Source organism: Theropithecus gelada, chromosome 10 (genome assembly GCF_003255815.1).
Source record: "Theropithecus gelada isolate Dixy chromosome 10, Tgel_1.0, whole genome shotgun sequence".
Taxonomy (NCBI): domain Eukaryota; kingdom Metazoa; phylum Chordata; class Mammalia; order Primates; family Cercopithecidae; genus Theropithecus; species Theropithecus gelada.
The window spans coordinates 8,629,338-8,648,616 of record NC_037678.1 but is presented as its reverse complement, the minus strand read 5'-3'; the positions used below and the strand labels follow the sequence as shown (position 1 = coordinate 8,648,616).

General features: G+C 50.5%; 1 protein-coding gene across 2 annotated transcripts in view; it reads left to right on the top strand.

Annotated features, from left to right (window-relative positions):
- SREBF2 (sterol regulatory element binding transcription factor 2) overlaps positions 1-19,279 on the top strand; it is a 78,928-nt gene that overhangs the window by 55,459 nt on the left and 4,190 nt on the right. For both annotated transcript variants that reach the window (XM_025398526.1, XM_025398525.1), the window contains 6 exons: positions 8,751-8,919; positions 10,431-10,548; positions 12,867-12,976; positions 14,786-14,918; positions 16,451-16,619; positions 19,081-19,266. In XM_025398526.1, the coding sequence (XP_025254311.1) occupies positions 8,751-8,919; positions 10,431-10,548; positions 12,867-12,976; positions 14,786-14,918; positions 16,451-16,619; positions 19,081-19,266 (885 nt within the window). The remainder of the gene's footprint in view (positions 1-8,750; positions 8,920-10,430; positions 10,549-12,866; positions 12,977-14,785; positions 14,919-16,450; positions 16,620-19,080; positions 19,267-19,279) is intronic.

The following is a 19,279-nucleotide window of genomic DNA, read 5'->3' as shown; positions in this document are numbered from 1 at the left end:
TACATCAGGTATGTTCAAGCATTACCACATTTGTTTCTGTATCTCAGTAACGGCAGAGATGAGCTGAGAATGAACCAGAGCGTTCCCTGTAGTGACACTGATAGGTTTCCTGAGGAACATCACAATAGTCTGTGGGACAAAGGGCGCAGGGAAACCCAGTGTACTTTTTATGTCTTACCTCTGTTTCTGGTGACCACAGATAAGAAATTCATCCCTTGATTCACTCATTCAGCAAACATGACTGAGCACCCTCTCTAAGCAGGACATTTGCCTTGTCCTCAGGCAGCATACATTTTGGCAAGGAACCTAGACAGCAGCCCTTCTTGAGCTTGACATTGATCTTCTCATGAGGAGGACTGGGCTCCAGGTGGGGAAAGAACACCATCCTCACTTGTGGGCTACACGACCTGGGAGTCCACAGACAAAGACGCATCATTTTTCCTATTCATTTCAACCTTCCCTTAACAATTCTTCCTGGGACCAGGTCTTCAGGACAGTGAGCTAGGGTGAGCTCCTGAGCTGGTCTTGGGGGAAGTCAGGGTGGGCTTTCTGGGAAAGGTGAATCTAGGCTGAGAGCAGGAGGCATTGATGAGGTCTGTCTTCTTTTTGGTTTATTGAAGTGCTCTGGGCTGATGTCATTACATTTGTAACTTCCATGCCCTCCAAAAATGTTTTGAGGACATTGATTTTATCAAAATACAACATACGTGCAGAAAAATGCACACATTTTAACTTACGGCTTGAAGTGAACTCACCCATGCAACACCCACCCAATCAAGAAATAGAACATTCCCAGTACTCACAGAAGCCTTCTTAAGGCCCTCCCTGCTCTTCCTGCCCCCAACCAAGGTAACCACTTTTCTGAATTCTGTCACTGGAGTTTAATCTGCCTATTGTTCGTCATTTCAGTAAACTTATCAAAGTACATGCTTAGAAGTCTGGCTGGGAAGGCCAGGCATGGTGGCTCACACCTGTAATCCTAGCTCTTTGGGAGGCCGAGGTGAGCAGATCACCTGAGGTCAGGAGTTCGAGACCAGCCTGATCAATATGATGAAAGCCTGTCTCTACTAAAAATACAAAAATTAGCCAGGCGTGGTGGCGCATGCCTGTAATTCCAGCTACTCGGGAGGCTGAGGCAGGAGAATCGCTTGAACCCTGGAGGTGGAGGTTGTGTTGAGTGGAGATTGCGCCATTGCACTCCAGCCTGGGCAGCAGAGTGAGACTCCATCTCAAATACATGGCCAGGCGCGGTGGCTCAAGCCTGTAATCCCAGCACTTTGGGAGGCTGAGACGGGCGGATCACGAGGTCAGAAGATCAAGACCATCCTGGCCAACACGGTGAAACTCCGTCTCTACTAAAAAATACAAAAAACTAGCAGGGCGAGGTGGTGGGCGCCTGTAGTCCCAGCTGCTCGGGAGGCTGAGGCAGGAGAATGGCGTAAACCCAGGAGGCAGAGCTTGCAGTGAGCTGAGATCGCGCCACTGCACTCTAGCCTGGGCGACAGAGCGAGACTCCATCTCAAAAAATAAATAAATAAATACATACATACATACATACATACATACATACATACAAACAAAAATTAGCCGGACATGGTGGTGCACACCTGTAATCCCAGCTACTTGGGAGGCTGAGGCAGGACAGTCGCCTGAACCTGGGAAGCGGAGGTTGTAGTGAGCCAAGATTGCACCACTGCACTCCAGCCTGGGTGACAGAGTGAGAGAGACTCCGTCTCAAGAAGAAAAAAAAAAAGATTACAATGTGCATGTCAAAAAGTATACAAATCATAAATACACAGTTCAGTGACTTCACAGAGTAAACACACCCGTGTAGCCAGCAGACAGTTCAAAGTACAGAACCAAGACCTCAGAAACTTCTCTTGGGCCCTTTGCAATCACTAACCTGCTCCTTCCCCCAGGCTTTCCAGCCTTCCAAGGGTAACCACCATCCTAGTCACCTCAGATATTTTGCCTCTGTTTAAACTATATTAATAGGAGAGTCTTGCAGTATACACTGTTTTGTGTCTGACTTCTTTTGATCAATATCATGTGTAAGAATCATTTATGTTGTCATGTAGAATTATAGATTGTTCATTCTCATACTTTATAGTGTTCCATTGTATGACTAGATTATTGCAGATGAACTTTTTAGTTGCTTTCTAGCTTTGGTTATTATGAAGGGTGCTGCTGTGAACCTCCTTGTACACACATCTTTCAGGAAACGTGACTGCATTTTTAGAAATGTCATTGCTGGGTCAGAGGTTGTGCGTATTTCCAGATTGTTGGCCATTCTCCACTCCATCAGCAGTGAACAAGAGTTCCAGTTCTACATCCTTACCAAACACATATAATGTCAATTTTTTAAGCCCTTCTAGTGTATCTCATTGTAGTTTTCATTTGCATTTCCCAGGTGATTAATGAGATTGAGCGCCTCTCCTTATATTTATTGGCAATTTGGATAGTCTTTTTTGTGACATTCAATTCACAATTCTTACCTCTTTTTCATTTGGAGTGTCTGTCATCTTATTGATTAGAGGAATTCTTTATTCTGGAGATGACCCCTTTATTGGATATATGCTTTTCAGATGCCTTCTCCCACTGTATGGTTTGCCTGTTCTCTCTTAATGGTATCTAGTGATAGCACAAGCTCTTAATTTCAGTGAAATCCAGATTATTAGTCTTTTCCTTTACAGTTAGACATTTTAAGTCCTGTAAATCTTTGTCCTACCTCAAACTCATGAAGATATTCTATGTTGTCTGCTAGAAGCTTTATTTTTTACTCTTTACACACAGGTACCTAATCCACCTGGAATTAATTTTTATATGAGTTGGAGGTAAGAGTGCAAGATCTGTATTTCTCCATAAGGATATCTACCTGACTCAGAACCTGTTATTTTATAAACTGTCCTCCTCCTGCTGCACCAAGTGGCACCTTTTTTTTTTCATAAATCAAGGATCCATGTACAGCGGGGTCTGCCTCCGTATCTGCTAGTCTATTCTACTGCACCACCACCACCCAACCCTAACGGCTGAGTTTCCTCTTATGTCTTGATGTCTGGAAGTGTTGGTCTTCCAGATTTAGTGACTAACAATGAGAATCTTGGGTATTTCTTTGTAGCTTCTTCATTCTACAGAGGTACTTGGTGCTGCTGATGGACATTTGGGTGGTTTCCAGTATTTGCCGTTATAAACAGTGTGTAGGGAATGTTTCTGTCCATTGTCTTCATGCACCTCTATAAGAGCTTCCTCAGACCAAATCTGTAGAGATGGTGATGCTGTGTGAAAGCATATAAATATTTGAAACTTAATAGTATTACCAAATTTGCATATTCAGTAAGATGGAAAAAGGAGAACTGTCATCTTTAAAGTCATTGCTCTTCTCTGTTTACTTCTCTTGAGAGAGAATAAAGAGACTCAGACAGTATTTTCTTATAAAGGAAGAAGCTTTGAATTTGGTGAGATATATTTAGCTACAAATGAGCCAAGTGTTGGGGGCAAGTGCAGGGCTGGCCTCTGTGAAAATGGTTTAGACTAGAGGTTCCCAAACTTGCTCGACTCACTGTGTCTCAGTAAATTTTTCATGGCGTCCCTTAGCCAAAAGAAATACCTAACAGTTTTTTCGTTTGTTGAGACAGTGTCTTACTCTGTTGCCCAGGCTGGAGTGCAGTGGTGTAACCACGGCTCACTGTAGCCTCAACCTCTCTGGGCTCAAGTGATCATCCCACCTCACCCTCCCAAGTAGCTGGGACTGCAGGTGCGCACCACCACACCCAGCTAATTTTTGTAATTTTTGTAGCCAGGGTTTTGCTATGTTGCTCAGGCTGGTCTCGAACTCCTGGGCTTAAGCGATTTGCCCACCTCAGCCTCCCAAAGTGCTGGGATTATAGGCACCACCGCACCTGGCCTCTGTTAAGTAGTTAAGTTTGAACATCCTAATAGGTATTTAAATTGTCTTAACAACTTAGTGGTCATGTGAAAAAATCATATGTGAAGTTGAAAGAAGAAATAATATTGTTTGCTAGGAGTGGTAGCACACACCTGTAGTCCCAGCTCCTCAGGAGACTGAGGCAGGAGGATCTGTTGAAGCCACAAGTTTGAGGCTGCAGTTAGCTATGGTCACACCTGTGAATAGAGCCACTTCACTCCAACCTGGGCAACATAGTGAGACCATGTCTCTACTTAAAAAAAAAAGAAAAGAAAAGAGGCTGGGCGCAGTGGCTCACGCCTGTTATCCCAGCATTTTGGGACGCCGAGGCAGGTGGATCACCTAAGGTCAGGAGTTTGAGACCAGCCTGGCCAACATGGTAAAACCCCGTCTCTACTAAAAATACAAAAATTATCCAGGCGTGGTAGCACTCACCTATAATCCCAGCTACTCGGAGGCTGAGACAGAATTGCTTGAACCTAGGAGGCAGAGGTTGCAGTGAGCTGAGATTGTGCCACTGCACTCCAGCCTGGGTGACAGAGCAAGACTCCGTCTCAAAAGAAAAAAAGAGAGAATATTTTAGATTCTTAATAATTTCTTAGAAATCATAGTTATTAAGAATCCAAAATATTCTTTTTTTTTTTTTTTTTTCTAATAGAGATACAGTCTCACTCTTGCCCAGGCTGGAGTGGATGGAGTGGAATGGCTATTCACAAGCATGGTCTCACTATGTTTCTTACCAATACGTGAACCTGTCAAGCACTGCACGCCTTCTCAAGCTTTGGAATCAGACTAGCAACCACCACTCTCTCTCTTTTCCACATTGATTTCCACACAGTACTATGACAGATACGACACCTCCAAAGGAAGCTAGTGTGATCTCAATGCTGAGGCTGCAGGCTCTCCCCATCTAGTCACTTTATAAGTGCCCAGCTGATGTTGAGCATCACTGTTTTCCTCGAAAGTTTAAAATAGCCTGTTCTGCCCCTAATCACTTGCTGTGGCACCTCAGACTGCCTTGGCACATGATTTGAGAGCCATGGGGTTAGACCGATGTTGGGGGACACAACCTGGGGCTGGGACTGGCCCAGGGGTACTGAGTGACTCTCAGGATCTAAACAGTTGTGTGGTTCTTGCCACAGCCTCTTTCACATCAGGTAATTAGCAGATGAGTTACGGGGGGGGGGGGGTCCTAGGCCCCAGCTGGGGAGGATTCTGGTGTCTATAAAATTTAGGAAAACTTAAAAAAAAAATTTTTTTTTTTTTTAGACCAGGCATGGTGGCTTGTGCCTATAATCCCAGCACTTTGGGAGGCTGAGGTAGGAGGATCACTTGAGCTCAGGAGTTCAAGACCAGCCTGGGCAACATGGTGAAACCCCATCTCTACCAAAAATACAAAACTTAGCCTGGCATGGTGGCAGGCCCGGTTTTTTTGAGTGTGGCATGTGGTCCAAGCTACTCAGGAGACCAAGGTGGGAAGATTGCTTGAGCCCGGGAGGTCGAGACTGCAGTGAGCTGTGATTGTGCCACTGCCCTGTAGCCTGGGTGACAGAGCAAGACCCTCTCTCAAAAAAGAAAAAAGGAAAATTGCTACGGGACTATAATGCCAAGAAAATTAAGAGTAACAAAAGCTGTTATCTCAATTTCCCTTATAGAAGCCATACTGTAGATGACTGTATCCCAGGATTTCTATTTCTTATTAGTTCAAACCACCAAACTCAAGCTCCCCTGCCCTCAACTGAAATTTGTTATTAATACAACTAAAAGTTTTTTTTTTTTTTTTTTTTTTGGAGACAGAGTCTCACTCTTGTCACCTAGGCTGGAGTGCAATGGCATAATCTCAGCTCACTGCATCTCCGCCTCCCAGGTTCAAGCAATTCTCCTGCCTCAGCCTCCTGAGTAGCTGGGATTACAGGTGCCTGCTACCATACCTGGCTAATTTTGTATTTTTAGTAGAGACAGGGTTTCACCATGTTGGCCAGACTGGTCTCAAACTCTTGACTTCAGGTGATCCACCAGCCTTGGCCTCCCAATGTGCTGGGATTGCAGGCGTGAGCCACCGCACCCGGCCTGTTTTAAGAATTAAGCTTGGTGGCCGGGCGTGGTGGCTCACGCCTGTAATCCCAGCACTTTGGGAGGCCGAGGCGGGTGGATCACGAGGTCAGGAGATCGAGACCATCCTGGCTAACACGGTGAAACCCCGTCTCTACTAAAAATACAAAAAATTAGCTGGGCGTGGTGGCAGGCGCCTGTAGTCCCAGCTGCTCGGGAGGCTGAGGCAGGAGAATGGCGTGAACCCGGGAGGCGGAGCTTGCAGTGAGCCCAGATCGCACCACTGCACTCCAGCCTGGGCAACAAAGCGAGACTCCGTCTCAAAAAAAAAAAAAAAAAAGAATTAAGCTTGGCTGGGTGCAGTGGTTCATGCCTGTAATTCCAACACTTTGGGAGGCTGAGGTGGGCTGATCACTTGAGCCCAGGAGTTCGAGGCTAGCCTGGGAAACATAGTAAAAACCCATTTCTACAAAAAAATACAAAAAAAAATTAGCCAGGCATGGTGGCATATGCCTGTAGTCCCAGCTACTTGGGAGGCTAAGGTGGGGATCATCTCATCCCAGAGATTGAGGCTGCAGTGAGCCATGATCGCCCACTTGCACTCCAACCCAGGTTATAAAGTGAGACCCTGTCACCAAAAAAAAAAAAGGGCCAGGCGTGGTGGCTCACGCCTGTAATCCCAGCACTTTGGGAGGCAGAGGCAGGTGGATCACGAGATCAGGAGTTCAAGACCAGCCTGGCCAAATGGTGAAACCCTGTTTCTACTAAAAATACAAAAATTAGCTGGGCGTGGTGGCAGGCATCTATAATCCCAGCTACTTGGGAGGCTGAGGCAAAATTGCTAGAACCCGGGAGGCAGAGGTTGCAGTGAGCCGAGATTGCACCACTGCACTCCAGCCTGGGTGACAGAGTGAGACTGTGTCTTTAAAAAAAAAAAAAAAAGAAAAAAAAAAGAGTTAAGCTTAAAATACATTTTAACTTAGTAATTTCCACATTGGCCTTTCTGGTTCCTCTTGCCATATGACCTGGACTAGGCTTTGCTTCTGCTTATAACATCTGGGCCCTTGTGAGGGACCAGTGGTCCTCAGTTTCTTCTGGAGCAACCACCAGGCTCCCTTGCTAATTGGACATGTGGAATCGGCTGTTCTTGGAAAGAGAGTTAGAGTCAACCATTCAAGTGTTCTGGGACCTCGGAAGCCCTGGAATCCCGCCACCAGCCCCCAGCCTCCCTCCCTGCTCAGCTCCTCAACTGCTATTCTCCCACCATTGCAGTTATCAGCTCAGATTCAGTGAGTGCTTTGTGGAAGGTTGGCGGAGGGTCACAAGGTTCCTCTACATTTGTTCTCCAACATCCAGTATCAACACTGGTTAGCAAAGAGGAGGAAGGACTATTGGTGCCACTGGTCCCATGATTAGAAATGTAAGTGAAACACCCCACCTCATCTCATAAGCTGCCTTGAGATTATGAGTATGTGTCTATAGAGCAGGTTGCTTTTTCTCAGATTCAGGCAGTGTCTCCAGGTTCCCCCCTGGTCTTCTCTGTCTGTGTCCTTGAGTGGCACTCCGACAGTGCTATTTCTGACCCTGGCATTCAAGTCTTCTGAAGCCGTTACATTCGCTGATGGCTACTTAGAGCCCAGTAAAGGTCAGAACCATCAGACTGAACCAGACCATGAAACAGCTCTGCTCCTGTGGGGGCAAGGGCTGGGGTGTGGAAGCGACGTCTGCGGGCCTTGGCCTGGCAGCTCTGCCCCTGGGCTCCCTGGACTTTCTATCGTATGCTTCTCCCTCCCTCCTGTCTTCTCTCCTCAGTTCCTCACTCACCCTGGCCTGTTTTGGGGAGTGGTTTTGCGTTGGAAGTCGTGATTGTTAGTGTGAAAATATCCTCACTCAAACAGTGACAGAACTGAAAACATGGTGGATAGTATTGTCCCTGCAGTTCTTGTCAGTGGGGTCCTGAAATGATGTTATCCTGGCAAATGGAGAAGGGGCCCAGTGACCGGGGCCCTGGCTCTTTGAATTGTCCCACAAAGAGGCTTTCCAAGTTCCCTCTCTGTTCTTTCTCACAGGCTAGTGTTCACATCAGGGGCTCATGCAGGGGTGCCGTGGGGTTTCTGTAGGGGGCTGCCCTTGCAGGGCCAGCTGTGTGGGGAGAGTCTCTCACCCACCCACATACAGATACTTTCCTGCATGGGGCTTGGGCTGGCCTCCCAGCTGCCCCTTCACTTCAGTGCCATCTGATGGGACCCTGTCCGTTGGCCATGTGCCGAGCACTGTTCTAAACTTTACACACAAAGTAAAAGAAAAATTAGTCAAAGCAGAATAATTTTGCCTAAAATAGTCTAAAAGATATATAATTAAAATTACATGATAAAAAGTCCCACGATAGAAGGGACAGCCTGGCTTGGCACTCATGGGGCTGAGGGGGAAGTACAGCAGCCAAGGGGCCCCTGAGACCCCTCCTTGGGAAACCATCTTCCTAGTTGACCCTGCAGGTTGAATGCCAGTAGGATTAGGCAGCCCCAGCAGGACAGGATGCAGCATCCTGTGCCTTGTGGCTGCTCCCCGCCCTCCTGCTGGGATTTGGACCTAGTCAGCAAGTCCAGCACACTCCACTGGTGGGCTTGCCCTAGTTTCCGTGGTGGGCTTTACTTCCAGGTACCTGTGGGAGTCCCCGCCCTGTGCTGAGCTTTCCCAGTCTCCCCCCAAGCTCACCTCCACCATGGTGCTTTCTGCCACCTTGGTGTTACCCCTGGTCCTTGTCCTTCCACAGAGCTACTTCCTCAGCCGAGCCCAGAGCCTGTGTGGCCCTGAGCACAGCGCTGTTCCTGACTCCCTGCGCTGGCTCTGCCACCCCCTGGGTCAGAAGTTTTTCATGGAGCGGAGCTGGTCTGTGAAGTCAACTGCCAAGGAGAGTCTATACTGTGCCCAGAGGAACCCAGGTGAGAATACCGTTCAGAATTGGAGAAAGCCATGCGAACCGCTGGTACTACAGAGTTACTGTGCAGCAGACACACGGGGACACGGGTTGTCTCAGTCTTGTTGAGTCTTTGTTTGTTTGTTTGTTTGTTTGTTTGTTTGAACTGAAGCTCAGGGAGGTTGAGTAACTTGCCTAAGGTCACAAGCCTGATCAGAAATTGTCAGGGGCTAAGCTAGATGTGCAGCTCTGCTCTCTCTGACATTCAGAGCCTATGGTCCTTACATCACACAGTAATAAATTGTGATTAAGCTCCAAGTGTACTCTTAGCCCTTGTTTTGGGCACTTTGGAGACACAAAGGATGTGTGAGGCTTGCTTTCCCTGGCCTCCAGGTCTCTCCTATTGGGAGAGCAGGCAGACATATATGGAGAGTTCGGGAACAATAGGTGGCAGGCGGTCATCAATTGCTCAGAGTGGTGACAGGGACGAAGCTTCAGGCATTGGAAGGAGATGCTGGCTTTCTGTCCCTGGCATTTGATAGTGATTGGAGTCGACTCACCCGGCCTTGGAGCAGTAGAGGCTGGTCGGGATTGACTTAGACCTTGAGTGCTCAGTGGCTGTCTGCTTTCTGCTGTACTTTTCCTCCCCTCTCAGAATTGGAGTCTGCGGGGACTGCAGTTACAGGGTGTGTGTGTCACGCATTGGGGGAGTTCGCTATCCTTTTCTTTTTTAAATAATAACTTTATTGCTCAATGTGAGAATTGTATGTAACACCAAAATATAAAGGATGAAAGCAAAAGCAATCCTAAATCTTTCTACCCCACCCCTGCTGGCTAGACATGGACTTCTCAGTGGCTTTGTAGTCTCTGGCTGCAGGCCTTGTTACCTGAAATATGTTCATAAGTGTCCCTCCTTCTCCTGGTCATTAGATCAAGGCCCACATATCTTCCACATGTGAGGAGAGAGAAGGGGCTGGTGATTGAGGCCTACCAGTAAAGAAACTTGCTGGTGACAGTCAGCTATCCAAGCATTGCAAGGCCCCATGTCTAGCCAGTTCAGACAGGTCACTGCTGATGGCAGGTTCCACAACAAAGCTCTGAAAGAACAGGAGCATTTTCTTCGTTGTCATGAGTGAGGCAGTAGCTACCACCTTTTCCTCCTTGCCTGGTGGTTCTCCTGAGCCACATGGAGAAGAGACATCCTCTGAGACATTCCATTTTCTGTTTTCTGATCCAACTCCACCTGACAGCTCCCAATCATAGAGTAGTGAGCACTGTATCAGGAGACACAGCACCCTCCCCCACATGCCCTCCCCACCGGAGCTTATCCAGAACTTCAGTCTTGGGCACTTCAGCCTGGGAGTGAACACTCTCCCCCAGCCTCCAGCTGTTCAGCACAGTAGTGCTGGGCTTTGGTGGAGAAGGGGGATCTGATCCCCATTCACAGGGCATGGCTGTGTTTTGAGTTTCTCTCCATAGACAAAATGGGCTCATAAATGAGCCCCATTTAACCCTCCTTGCCCATCTCTTTTCCAGCCGACCCCATTGCGCAGGTGCACCAGGCCTTCTGCAAGAACCTGCTGGAGCGAGCTATAGAGTCCTTGGTGAAACCTCAGGCCAAAAAGAAGGCTGGAGACCAGGAAGAAGAGAGCTGGTAAAGTCCCCAGACAAGTCCCCCTGCCTTAGGGCCTGTCCACACAGGCAACTCCAGGACAGCCTGAAGGCCTGCACTCATAGAGGGAAGCAAGCCCTGGCATCGGGTTGGCAAAGCAATCAAATGACTCCTTTGTATTTAATTTCTCAAAAATGAGAGCCCTGTGTTAACCCTGACCTGGCCTTTCCTCCTAGACCAAGTACGCCTTTTTTTTTTTTTTTGAGATGGAGTCTCGCTCTGTCACCCAGGCTGGAGTGCGGTGGCATGATCTCAGCTCACTGCAAGCTCTGCCTCCTGGGTTCATGCCATTCTCCTGCCTCAGTCTGCTGAGTAGCTGGGACTACAGGCGCCTGCTGCCACACCTAGCTAATTTTTTTTATTTTTTTGAGACAGAGTCTCACTCTGTTGCCCAGGCTGGAGTGCAGTGGCCGGATCTCAGCTCACTGCAAGCTCCGCCTCCCGGGTTTACGCCATTCTCCTGCCTCGGCCTCCCGAGTAGCTGGGACTACTTACTTACTCTGTGAAAGAAGGACTGTGCTCGGTAAGTGTGTCGGAGACAAAAATTGCCCAGAACATTCCATGAGGGGCTGGGTCCCCAAGATGTCCAGGCCAGATGTGTCTGCCTTCTGCTGAGTTTGTCACATTTCATTTCTATTCCCTTTCAATAGGCCGCTGCTCCCTACCCCAGAAAGCCCCGAGGTGGCGCCCGCCACCTCGCCCGGCTAGTTTCTTGTATTTTTTTTTTTTTAGTAGAGATGGGATTTCACCGTGTTAGCCAGAATGGCCTCGATCTCCTGACCTCGTGATCCGCCCTTCTCGGCCTCCCAAAGTGCTGGGATTACAGGCTTGAGCCACCGCGCCCGGCCTAAATTTTTTTTGTATTTTTAGTAGAGACAGGCTTTCACCATGTTAGCCAGGACGGTCTCGATCTCCTGACCTCGTGATCTGCCTGCCTCGGCCTCCCAAAGTGCTGGGATTACAGGCCTGAGCCACCACGCCCTGCCTTTTTTTTTTTTTTTTTTTGAGATGGAATTTCACTCTTGTTGTCCAGGCTAGAGTGCAATGGACCAGTCTCAGCTCACTGCAACCTCCGCCTTCCCGGTTCAAGCGATTCTTCCACCTCAGCCTCCCAAGTAGCTGGGATTACAGGTGCCTGCCACCATGCCCAGCTAACTTTTGTATTTTTAGTAGAGATGAGGTTTCACCATGTCAATCAGGCTGGTCTCAAACTCCTGACCTCAGGCAGTCTGCCTGCCTCAGCCTCCCAAAGTGCTGAGATTACAGGCATGAGCCACCGCGCCTGGCAGGTGCGCCCATTTTTATGTATCCCTTTACCAAGCGGAGTCAGTACTTGGATCAAGTCAGGAATTTCATTAGCTTGCTTTGCTTTCTGGGGTAGGGAGCAGCGGCCTATTGAAAGGGAATAGAAATGAAATGTGACAAACTCAGCAGAAGGCAGACACATCTGGCCTGGACATCTTGGGGACCCAGCCCCTCATGGAATGTTCTGGGCAATTTTTGTCTCTGACACACTTACCGAGCACAGTCCTTCTTTCACAGAGTAAGACCTGAGAGGCAGATAGGTGCCAAAGTCACTTTCGTTTTTTGTTATTTTTGTTTGTATTTGGGGGAGGTATTTGAGACAGTGTCTCACTCTGTCACCCAGGCTGGAGTGTAGTGGCACAATCTTGGCTCACTGCAACCTCTGCCTCCTGGGTTCAAGGGTTCTCCTGCCTCAGCCTCCCAAGTAGCTAGGATTTCAGGCGCCTGCCACCACGCCTGGCTAATTTTTGTATTTCTTGGTAGAGTCAGAGTTTCACCATTCATCAGGCTGGTCTGGAACTCCTGACCTCAAATGATCTGCCTGCCTTGGCCTCCCAAAGTGCTGGGATTACAGGCGTGAGCCACCATACCCGGCCCCAAAGTCACTTTCCTACAAGGCCCAGATCCTGATTGGGGTGCACCTGAGGAAAGGGGGAGGGGGCAGTTCTGCCTGGGAGATAACAAAACTTTTGGGAGGAGATGACACTGGACTTGGGGCTTAAGGGGAGGAGTGAGGGTAGGCTGTGGGGGATGCTAGGGAAAGGCCTCCAGTAGAGGGAAGAGTGTCAGTGTCAGTGACAGCCCAGAGACACGGAGGAAGAATGCCTGTGGAATACAAAGGGTGCACATAGACAGCGCTTGCGTGTGCCTGGGATGACAGGAAAGGGATGGAAATGGCCATTGGGTCTTAGAGCTGGAGAGCTGAACAGCCAGATCATGAGGTGGGCCTTGTGTATATGTTTTGATGTACATGGGACCCTCTCTTTTCTTCTTAGTGAATTCTCCAGTGCTCTGGAGTACCTGAAATTACTTCATTCTTTTGTGGACTCTGTGGGGATTGTGAGCCCCCCACTCTCCAGCAGCTCCGTGCTCAAATCTGCCCTGGGTAAGCACCTGCGGGTGGCCCACAGTCTCAGGGTACCCAGGTCTTCACAGTGCTTTTGCCCCAGGGGTCCAGGGTGTTAGGAGTGTAGATGCCAGCGTCTTCTCTGGATCCCAGGTTCATACCTATGGCCCTCATGTGACCCCAACTCACAGTCACCCCCTCCCAAACACACTCAGAGGCAGGAAACTATGGTTTCAGAGAAGTAGGGCAATGAGTGATTGAATGTCTTCCTCAAGCCCTGGCTGTGTGGCCCAGGTGAGGACCCTTCTTAATTCCCAGAAGAACAAGCAACGAGTGGCCCAGGCACCAGGGATGGCGGGGAGTCACCTTTCAGATGCACAGTGGCCCCTGAGGCAGCTCTTGGGCCTTACACTCTTTGTTCTGAAGAGACTTTTCATCTGGGCCTCTCTACCACTCCCCAGCCCCTCATCACCTCAGTGTCACAGCGCAGCCTGCTGACTGGATTGACACCAGGACATTTCTTTGCTTCTGTCCCTAAACTGCCTTCAGGACGATAGCACATCAGCTGCCAACTCTTGGGCTTCTGTGGCCACCTGGGAAGATGGGGGTATCAAGCTACCTCTGGTCACTCTCCCTGGGAAGGGAGGGATCCCAGAAAATCAGCCACCCCATCATGATCCCTGACCTGTGGCCTCTGTTTTCAAGTTTAGGGAAGCATGACCATCCCTGCTGGTTTTGTGGGATCACTACTGTCATCATTTTGCAGTTGAGAAAACTAAGGCTGAGAGAAGACTTAAAATACTCTTAACAGGAGCCTGTTCCAGATACCATTTTGAAGATACCATTCTTTTTTTTTTTTTTTGAGATGGAGTCTCGCTCTGCCGCCCAGGCTGGAGTGCAGTGGCCGGATCTCTGCTCACTGCAAGCTCCGCCTCCCGGGTTCACGCCATTCTCCTGCCTCAGCCTTCCGAGTAGCTGGGACTACAGGCGCCCGCCACCGCGCCCGGCTAGTTTTTTGTATTTTTTAGTAGAGACGGGGTTTCACCATGTTAGCCAGGATGGTCTCGATCTCCTGACCTCGTGATCCGCCCGTCTCGGCCTCCCAAAGTGCTGGGATTACAGGCTTGAGCCACCGCGCCCGGCCTTGAAGATACCATTCTTTATGGCTATTGAAAGCTTAGGTTGTATCCATCTTTTTACTTAAAAACAACACTGCAGTGAACATCTGTGTTAAACTTTTTTCTCTCTTTAAGCCAATTTCATTATGACAGACTGCCAAAAATGGGATTACTAGCTTAACGGGAGTGAACTTTTTTTTTTTTTGAGATGGAGTCTTGCTCTTGTTCTTGTTGCCCAGGCTAGAGGGCAATGGCGCGATCTCGCCCACTGCAACCTCCACCCCGCTGGGGTTCAAGCGATTCTCTTGCCTCAGCCTCCCTAGTAGCTGGGATTACAGGCGCCCACCACCGTGCCTGGCTAATTTTTTTGTGTATTTTTAGTAGAGAGGGGGTTTCACCATGTTGGCCAGGCTGGTCTCAAATTCCTGACCTCAGTTGATCCACCTGCCTCAGCCTCGCAAAATGCTGGGATTACAGACATGAACCACCGCGCCCAGCCAGGAGTGAACATTTTTAAGGCTCTTGACACATATTGCCAAACACTTTGCATGATTGCGCTGATTTATTCCCCTCCCCCCGAGTCCTGGGTGTGGGAGCCCAGAGGCTATTGGCCCATTCCCAGCAGGCAAAGACGTTACCCACCTCCTAGGAAGGAAGTGTAGCAGCCTCTGAGCGCCACAGGTCTCATTTCTGTGGGTGTTGGAGTACGTTTGGTGCTGTTCCCCTCTAGGTCCAGACATCATCTGTCGGTGGTGGACGTCTGCAATCACTGTGGCCATCAGCTGGCTCCAGGGAGACGATGCAGCTGTACGCTCTCATTTTACCAAAGTAGAACGCATCCCCAAGGCCCTGGAAGTGACAGAGTGCGTAACCCTCCTTGGCCACTCACTTGCTTCTCTCCAGGGGAATCTTATTTGAGTTAGCGGGAGCAAGCTGGACTGGGTGGGCACGTTGGGGTGAAGGGTCAGGACTGCATGACAGGTGGGTGGCTAGAAAAGTCGAGGGTGAGGGCACCATGGAGAACTCAGTTTGGGCCAGCAGGTCCTCTGTGCAAGTGTCCTGCTCTGCACAACACGACAGTTGTCCCAGCAGCTGTCAGCACTGCCTCCAGGTCCTCCTCCCTGCAGCCTTCATGACGCCACAGGCTGAAAAGAAGAGACGAGCACTGTGGCTCCCAGCATCTTCAGAAGCTTCGTGGTGGAGGCAGGCATTGGTGGTTCACAATCAGTGCAGAGAGGCCACCGTTGCCCCCAAAACTCATGTGCACTGAAGCATCCTGCCCCTGTGTGCCAGCATTTTACCCACTTTCCTTCCAGCCACCTCCAGCCCCACCATCAACCCTGGCAACCTTGTCCTGTAACTAAAATAACCTTTAGCACATGGCATAACCAGAGAGCTTTTGACATTCCTCTTTGGAGATTCATGTCTGCATCTTGGGGGCATTCAGCACTTAGTGATGGGCAGCCCTGCCTGCTGACTCCCCAGCTGTTTCTAATTGGATCTGAGTGTTCTAAGAGAAACTGTAAAATGCTCCAGGACAGAAAGGCCCCACGAGGTCCTTGCCTTAGAGCCAAGGCTGTAGCATTTCCTATCAAGCAGACTCTTAACCAGCGCACAGGAAGTTGCTTAGAAGAGCGAGTATACACAGACTTAAAGTCCTGTGTTCCCTGAAGTAGATGTGACATCCTAATTGCATTGAAGTAGCCCCATTTTTAAGCACTCTTAACTAGGTAAGCACCCAGCCCTGTGTAGCATTCCACCTGTATGTGTGTCTCCCCCAGTCAATCTGCCTGAGGACACTGAGGCTCAGCAGGTAAGTTGTCCAAAGTCATCTCACTCCTGAGCAGCAGAGCTGCCATGGACAGCCAAGACACCCCTGCAGGCACTGGTGCCTCCTGGATTCACTTACGCCTGGGTCCCTCTGCTCTTCAGGGACTAGGATGCTATGAGACCCTCCTCCATCCCTAGCCTCCCCTTCCACTCCCAGTCTGCTCTACAGAAAGAAGCTAAGTTTCTCCAGAGAGTTTAACACCACATATATGGGAGGGTGGTCCCTTAAAGAATGGGTACAACATCTTATTGTGGCCAGTTTATAGGTAAGGAAACTGAGGCACACATGTTGGAATGACTTATCTTGGGTGGCTTCTTAGCAGCAGACGTGGTGGTGAATCCTGTGTCTCTGACTTCCAGCATTGAATGAAGGTGCTACAGGGTGTGGCGCTCACCCTAGCTCAGGGCTGGCATTTCAGGTCTGGAGCCATAGTGGCAGCACTGCATTCAGTAGATGCACATGTCATATCAGTGTGGGGCGTGGCGGTCACTGGCTTGGGCCTCTCTGCCTGTCACGCGGGTAACACATAGCGACCTGCCTCTTGACTCCCTGTCACCACTGCAGGAGCCCCCTGGTGAAGGCCGTCTTCCATGCCTGCAGAGCCATGCATGCTTCACTCCCTGGGAAAGCAGATGGGCAGCAGAGTTCCTTCTGCCATTGCGAAAGGGCCAGTGGCCACCTATGGAGCAGCCTCAACGTCAGCGGGACCACCTCTGACCCTGCCCTCAACCACGTGAGTGGGGCCTGAGCTGGCCCTGGGGGAGGTGCTCTGCACTGGTTTATGAGAACACTCCCACTCACCTCATGCTGACCCCGAAAGTGGGGCCATCCAAGAGACAGAGAAACCAGGACAGCAGCCCCCTTTCAAAAAAAGTTACAGCCTATTGGCCTAGGTGGACTGCCTTTTCAGCCTCTGAGGCAAGCGTGTTTCTACCTGCACCTTTCTTAGGCTCCCAGAGTCCCAGGTCCTGCTGGCCCATAGCCTCTGTAAATCCAGGTACACCCCAGCTGTCCAGGGGTTCACCCTGAATTTGCTCCAGCAGTTTGCATGACTTCCCAGGCCTCTACAGGCAGCCTTGGAGTGGACCCCTGCCCCCTTGGGCACACAAACAGAGCCGAAGACCACCCTGGGCACCTCCCTGGCTGGCTGTACACCTCCTGGCGGGCAGCTGCGGTGCATTGTAGTTGCATTGCATGTTCTGGTGGTACCCATGCAATGTTTCCACAGTGCATCACAGAGGCCTGCCTGGCCCTCGAGAGCCTGCCCATCGTGCCCTGACCGAAGGCCCAATCACTTGGGGGAGGGGATCCTGATAGAGGGCACTGCTGCCACTGTTGGGACCTAAGTCACAGCCATCCCAGGAAACAGAGGAGGGCACCCAGCTGGAAGTGGAGCATCACCTGGTCTCCTGAGGAACATGTCCTTAACTCCACAGTAGGAGGGACAGGGAGAGTCCTAGAGATTCAGATTCTCAGCCACTCCCTGGGGTTTGGTCTCAGCTGGCTAGGCTAGTACTTCAAGCTAGATATTGTCAGTGGACCTGGGCACTGGGAAGAACCCAGGACAGCGTGCCAGCCCCTATAGGGATAGGCAGTGTGCAGAAAAGGCCCCAGCTGGCTGGGCGCGGTGGCTCACACATGTAATCCCAGCACTTTGGGAAGCTGAGGTGGGCAGATACCTGAGGTCAGGAGTTCGAGACCAGCCTGGCCAACATGGTGAAACCCCTTTTGTACTAAAAATATAAAAATTAACCAGGTGTGGTGGCATATATCTGTAATCCCAGCTACTCAGGAGGCTGAGGCAGAAGAATTGCTTGAACCCGGGAGGTAGAGGTTGCAGTGAGCCAAGATCGTGCCACTGCACTCCAGCCTGGGTAACAGAGCGAGACTCCATCTTTTAAAAAATACGGGGTGGGGGGCAAATGCCCTGGGCTGCCAAGACCAAAGGCAGATGGCGAGCCACATCTCAGCTTCTCTTTTGGGCTTTCCATTAGTCTCTTCCATATTTATCTTCATGAGAGAACCAAACAGTACAGACTCAGTTTGGGGAATGAGAGGCTTGCAGCCACCCTTTGGACCGGGGTTCCTTGATAGCAGCTCTGTGGTAGGAGAGTGAGCTTAGAAGACGAGCCCATGCAGCCTGATGGCCCTCAGAGGGCAGAATCCAGCCATAGGCTTGCTGCCTCCGTGTCCACAGGCACTCCTGCAGCATGCACAGCTTAGAAGCGCCAGGTTTTGTTTGAGGAGAGGGATCCTTACCCACGTCCCCTTGAAGCACACAACAGCCAGAAAACAGTGTAGGCAAGGATCAAGGTCTCGTGCCGGGACAGGGCAGGGTCTTCCCCAGGCCCAGTGTCTTGGGAAGGAGGAAAGCCAGGGCTAGGTGAGATGAGGCTTGGCCTGAGGGAGTTCATCTGGACCAGCGGGCTACTTGCGGCCCATCTCAACAAGGACTCGCTGCTCCTCACTGCTTGGTGTCGTGCCGGTGTGCCATTGCAAGCCAGGTGGGCAGCCTAGCCCCGTAGGTAGTGGGCGGAGAGTATGCATGGCCCACATGCAGTACCTTCTCATATGACACAGCAGCCCTGTGGTGGTGCCATTTCCATTTTTTTGGATGAAGAAACAGACTCAGAGAGACTAAGTCCTATGCCAGGGTCATGTAGCTAGTAAGTGGCAGAGCCAGGTCAGTCAGCCTAGTCCCCAAGCACTAAACCATTCTGTGGTTGTCTTCTGAGACACCTGTCTTCCTCTCCCCCTCCTCCTCCTCCTTCCCCCAGCCCCATCTCCAAGCTCTGCTGCCACTTCAGGCTTTTCCTTGGCACCTAGTGGGTATCTCAGCCTCCTAGCCAGCCATGGTGGAGCTCCCATGGGGTGGGAGAACCTGGGTTTGATTTTTGCCCCTGCCACCTGCCTGTGCTGTGTCCCTTATACAAGCTGCTGTCCCTGTCAGAGCCTTGCTTTCTCACCTGCAGAATGGAGAGGGCTTGTCTCCCACCTCCTGGGGCCATGGAAGGGACTGGTTCTCCCCTGAGCTGTTCCCTCACATCCTGCGGAGTTCGCCAGGCTCTGGGGCTCTCCACTTCCTCCCAGAGCTGCTGAGTGTTGGTCTTGGGGGAAGCCTGGTAGGTGCTGGGATCCTTGCCTCAGGGATGGGCCAGTCACCTGTTCCCCCTCTCTTGTGGCTGACCCTACAGGTGGTCCAGCTGCTCACCTGTGACCTGCTACTGTCGCTACGGACAACGCTCTGGCAAAAGCAGGCCAGTGCCAGCCAGGCTGTGGGAGAGACCTACCACGCATCAGGCGCTGAACTGGCGGGCTTCCAGCGGGACCTGGGCAGCCTGCGCAGGCTGGCACACAGCTTCCGCCCAGCGTACCGCAAGGTGAGGCCCAGCT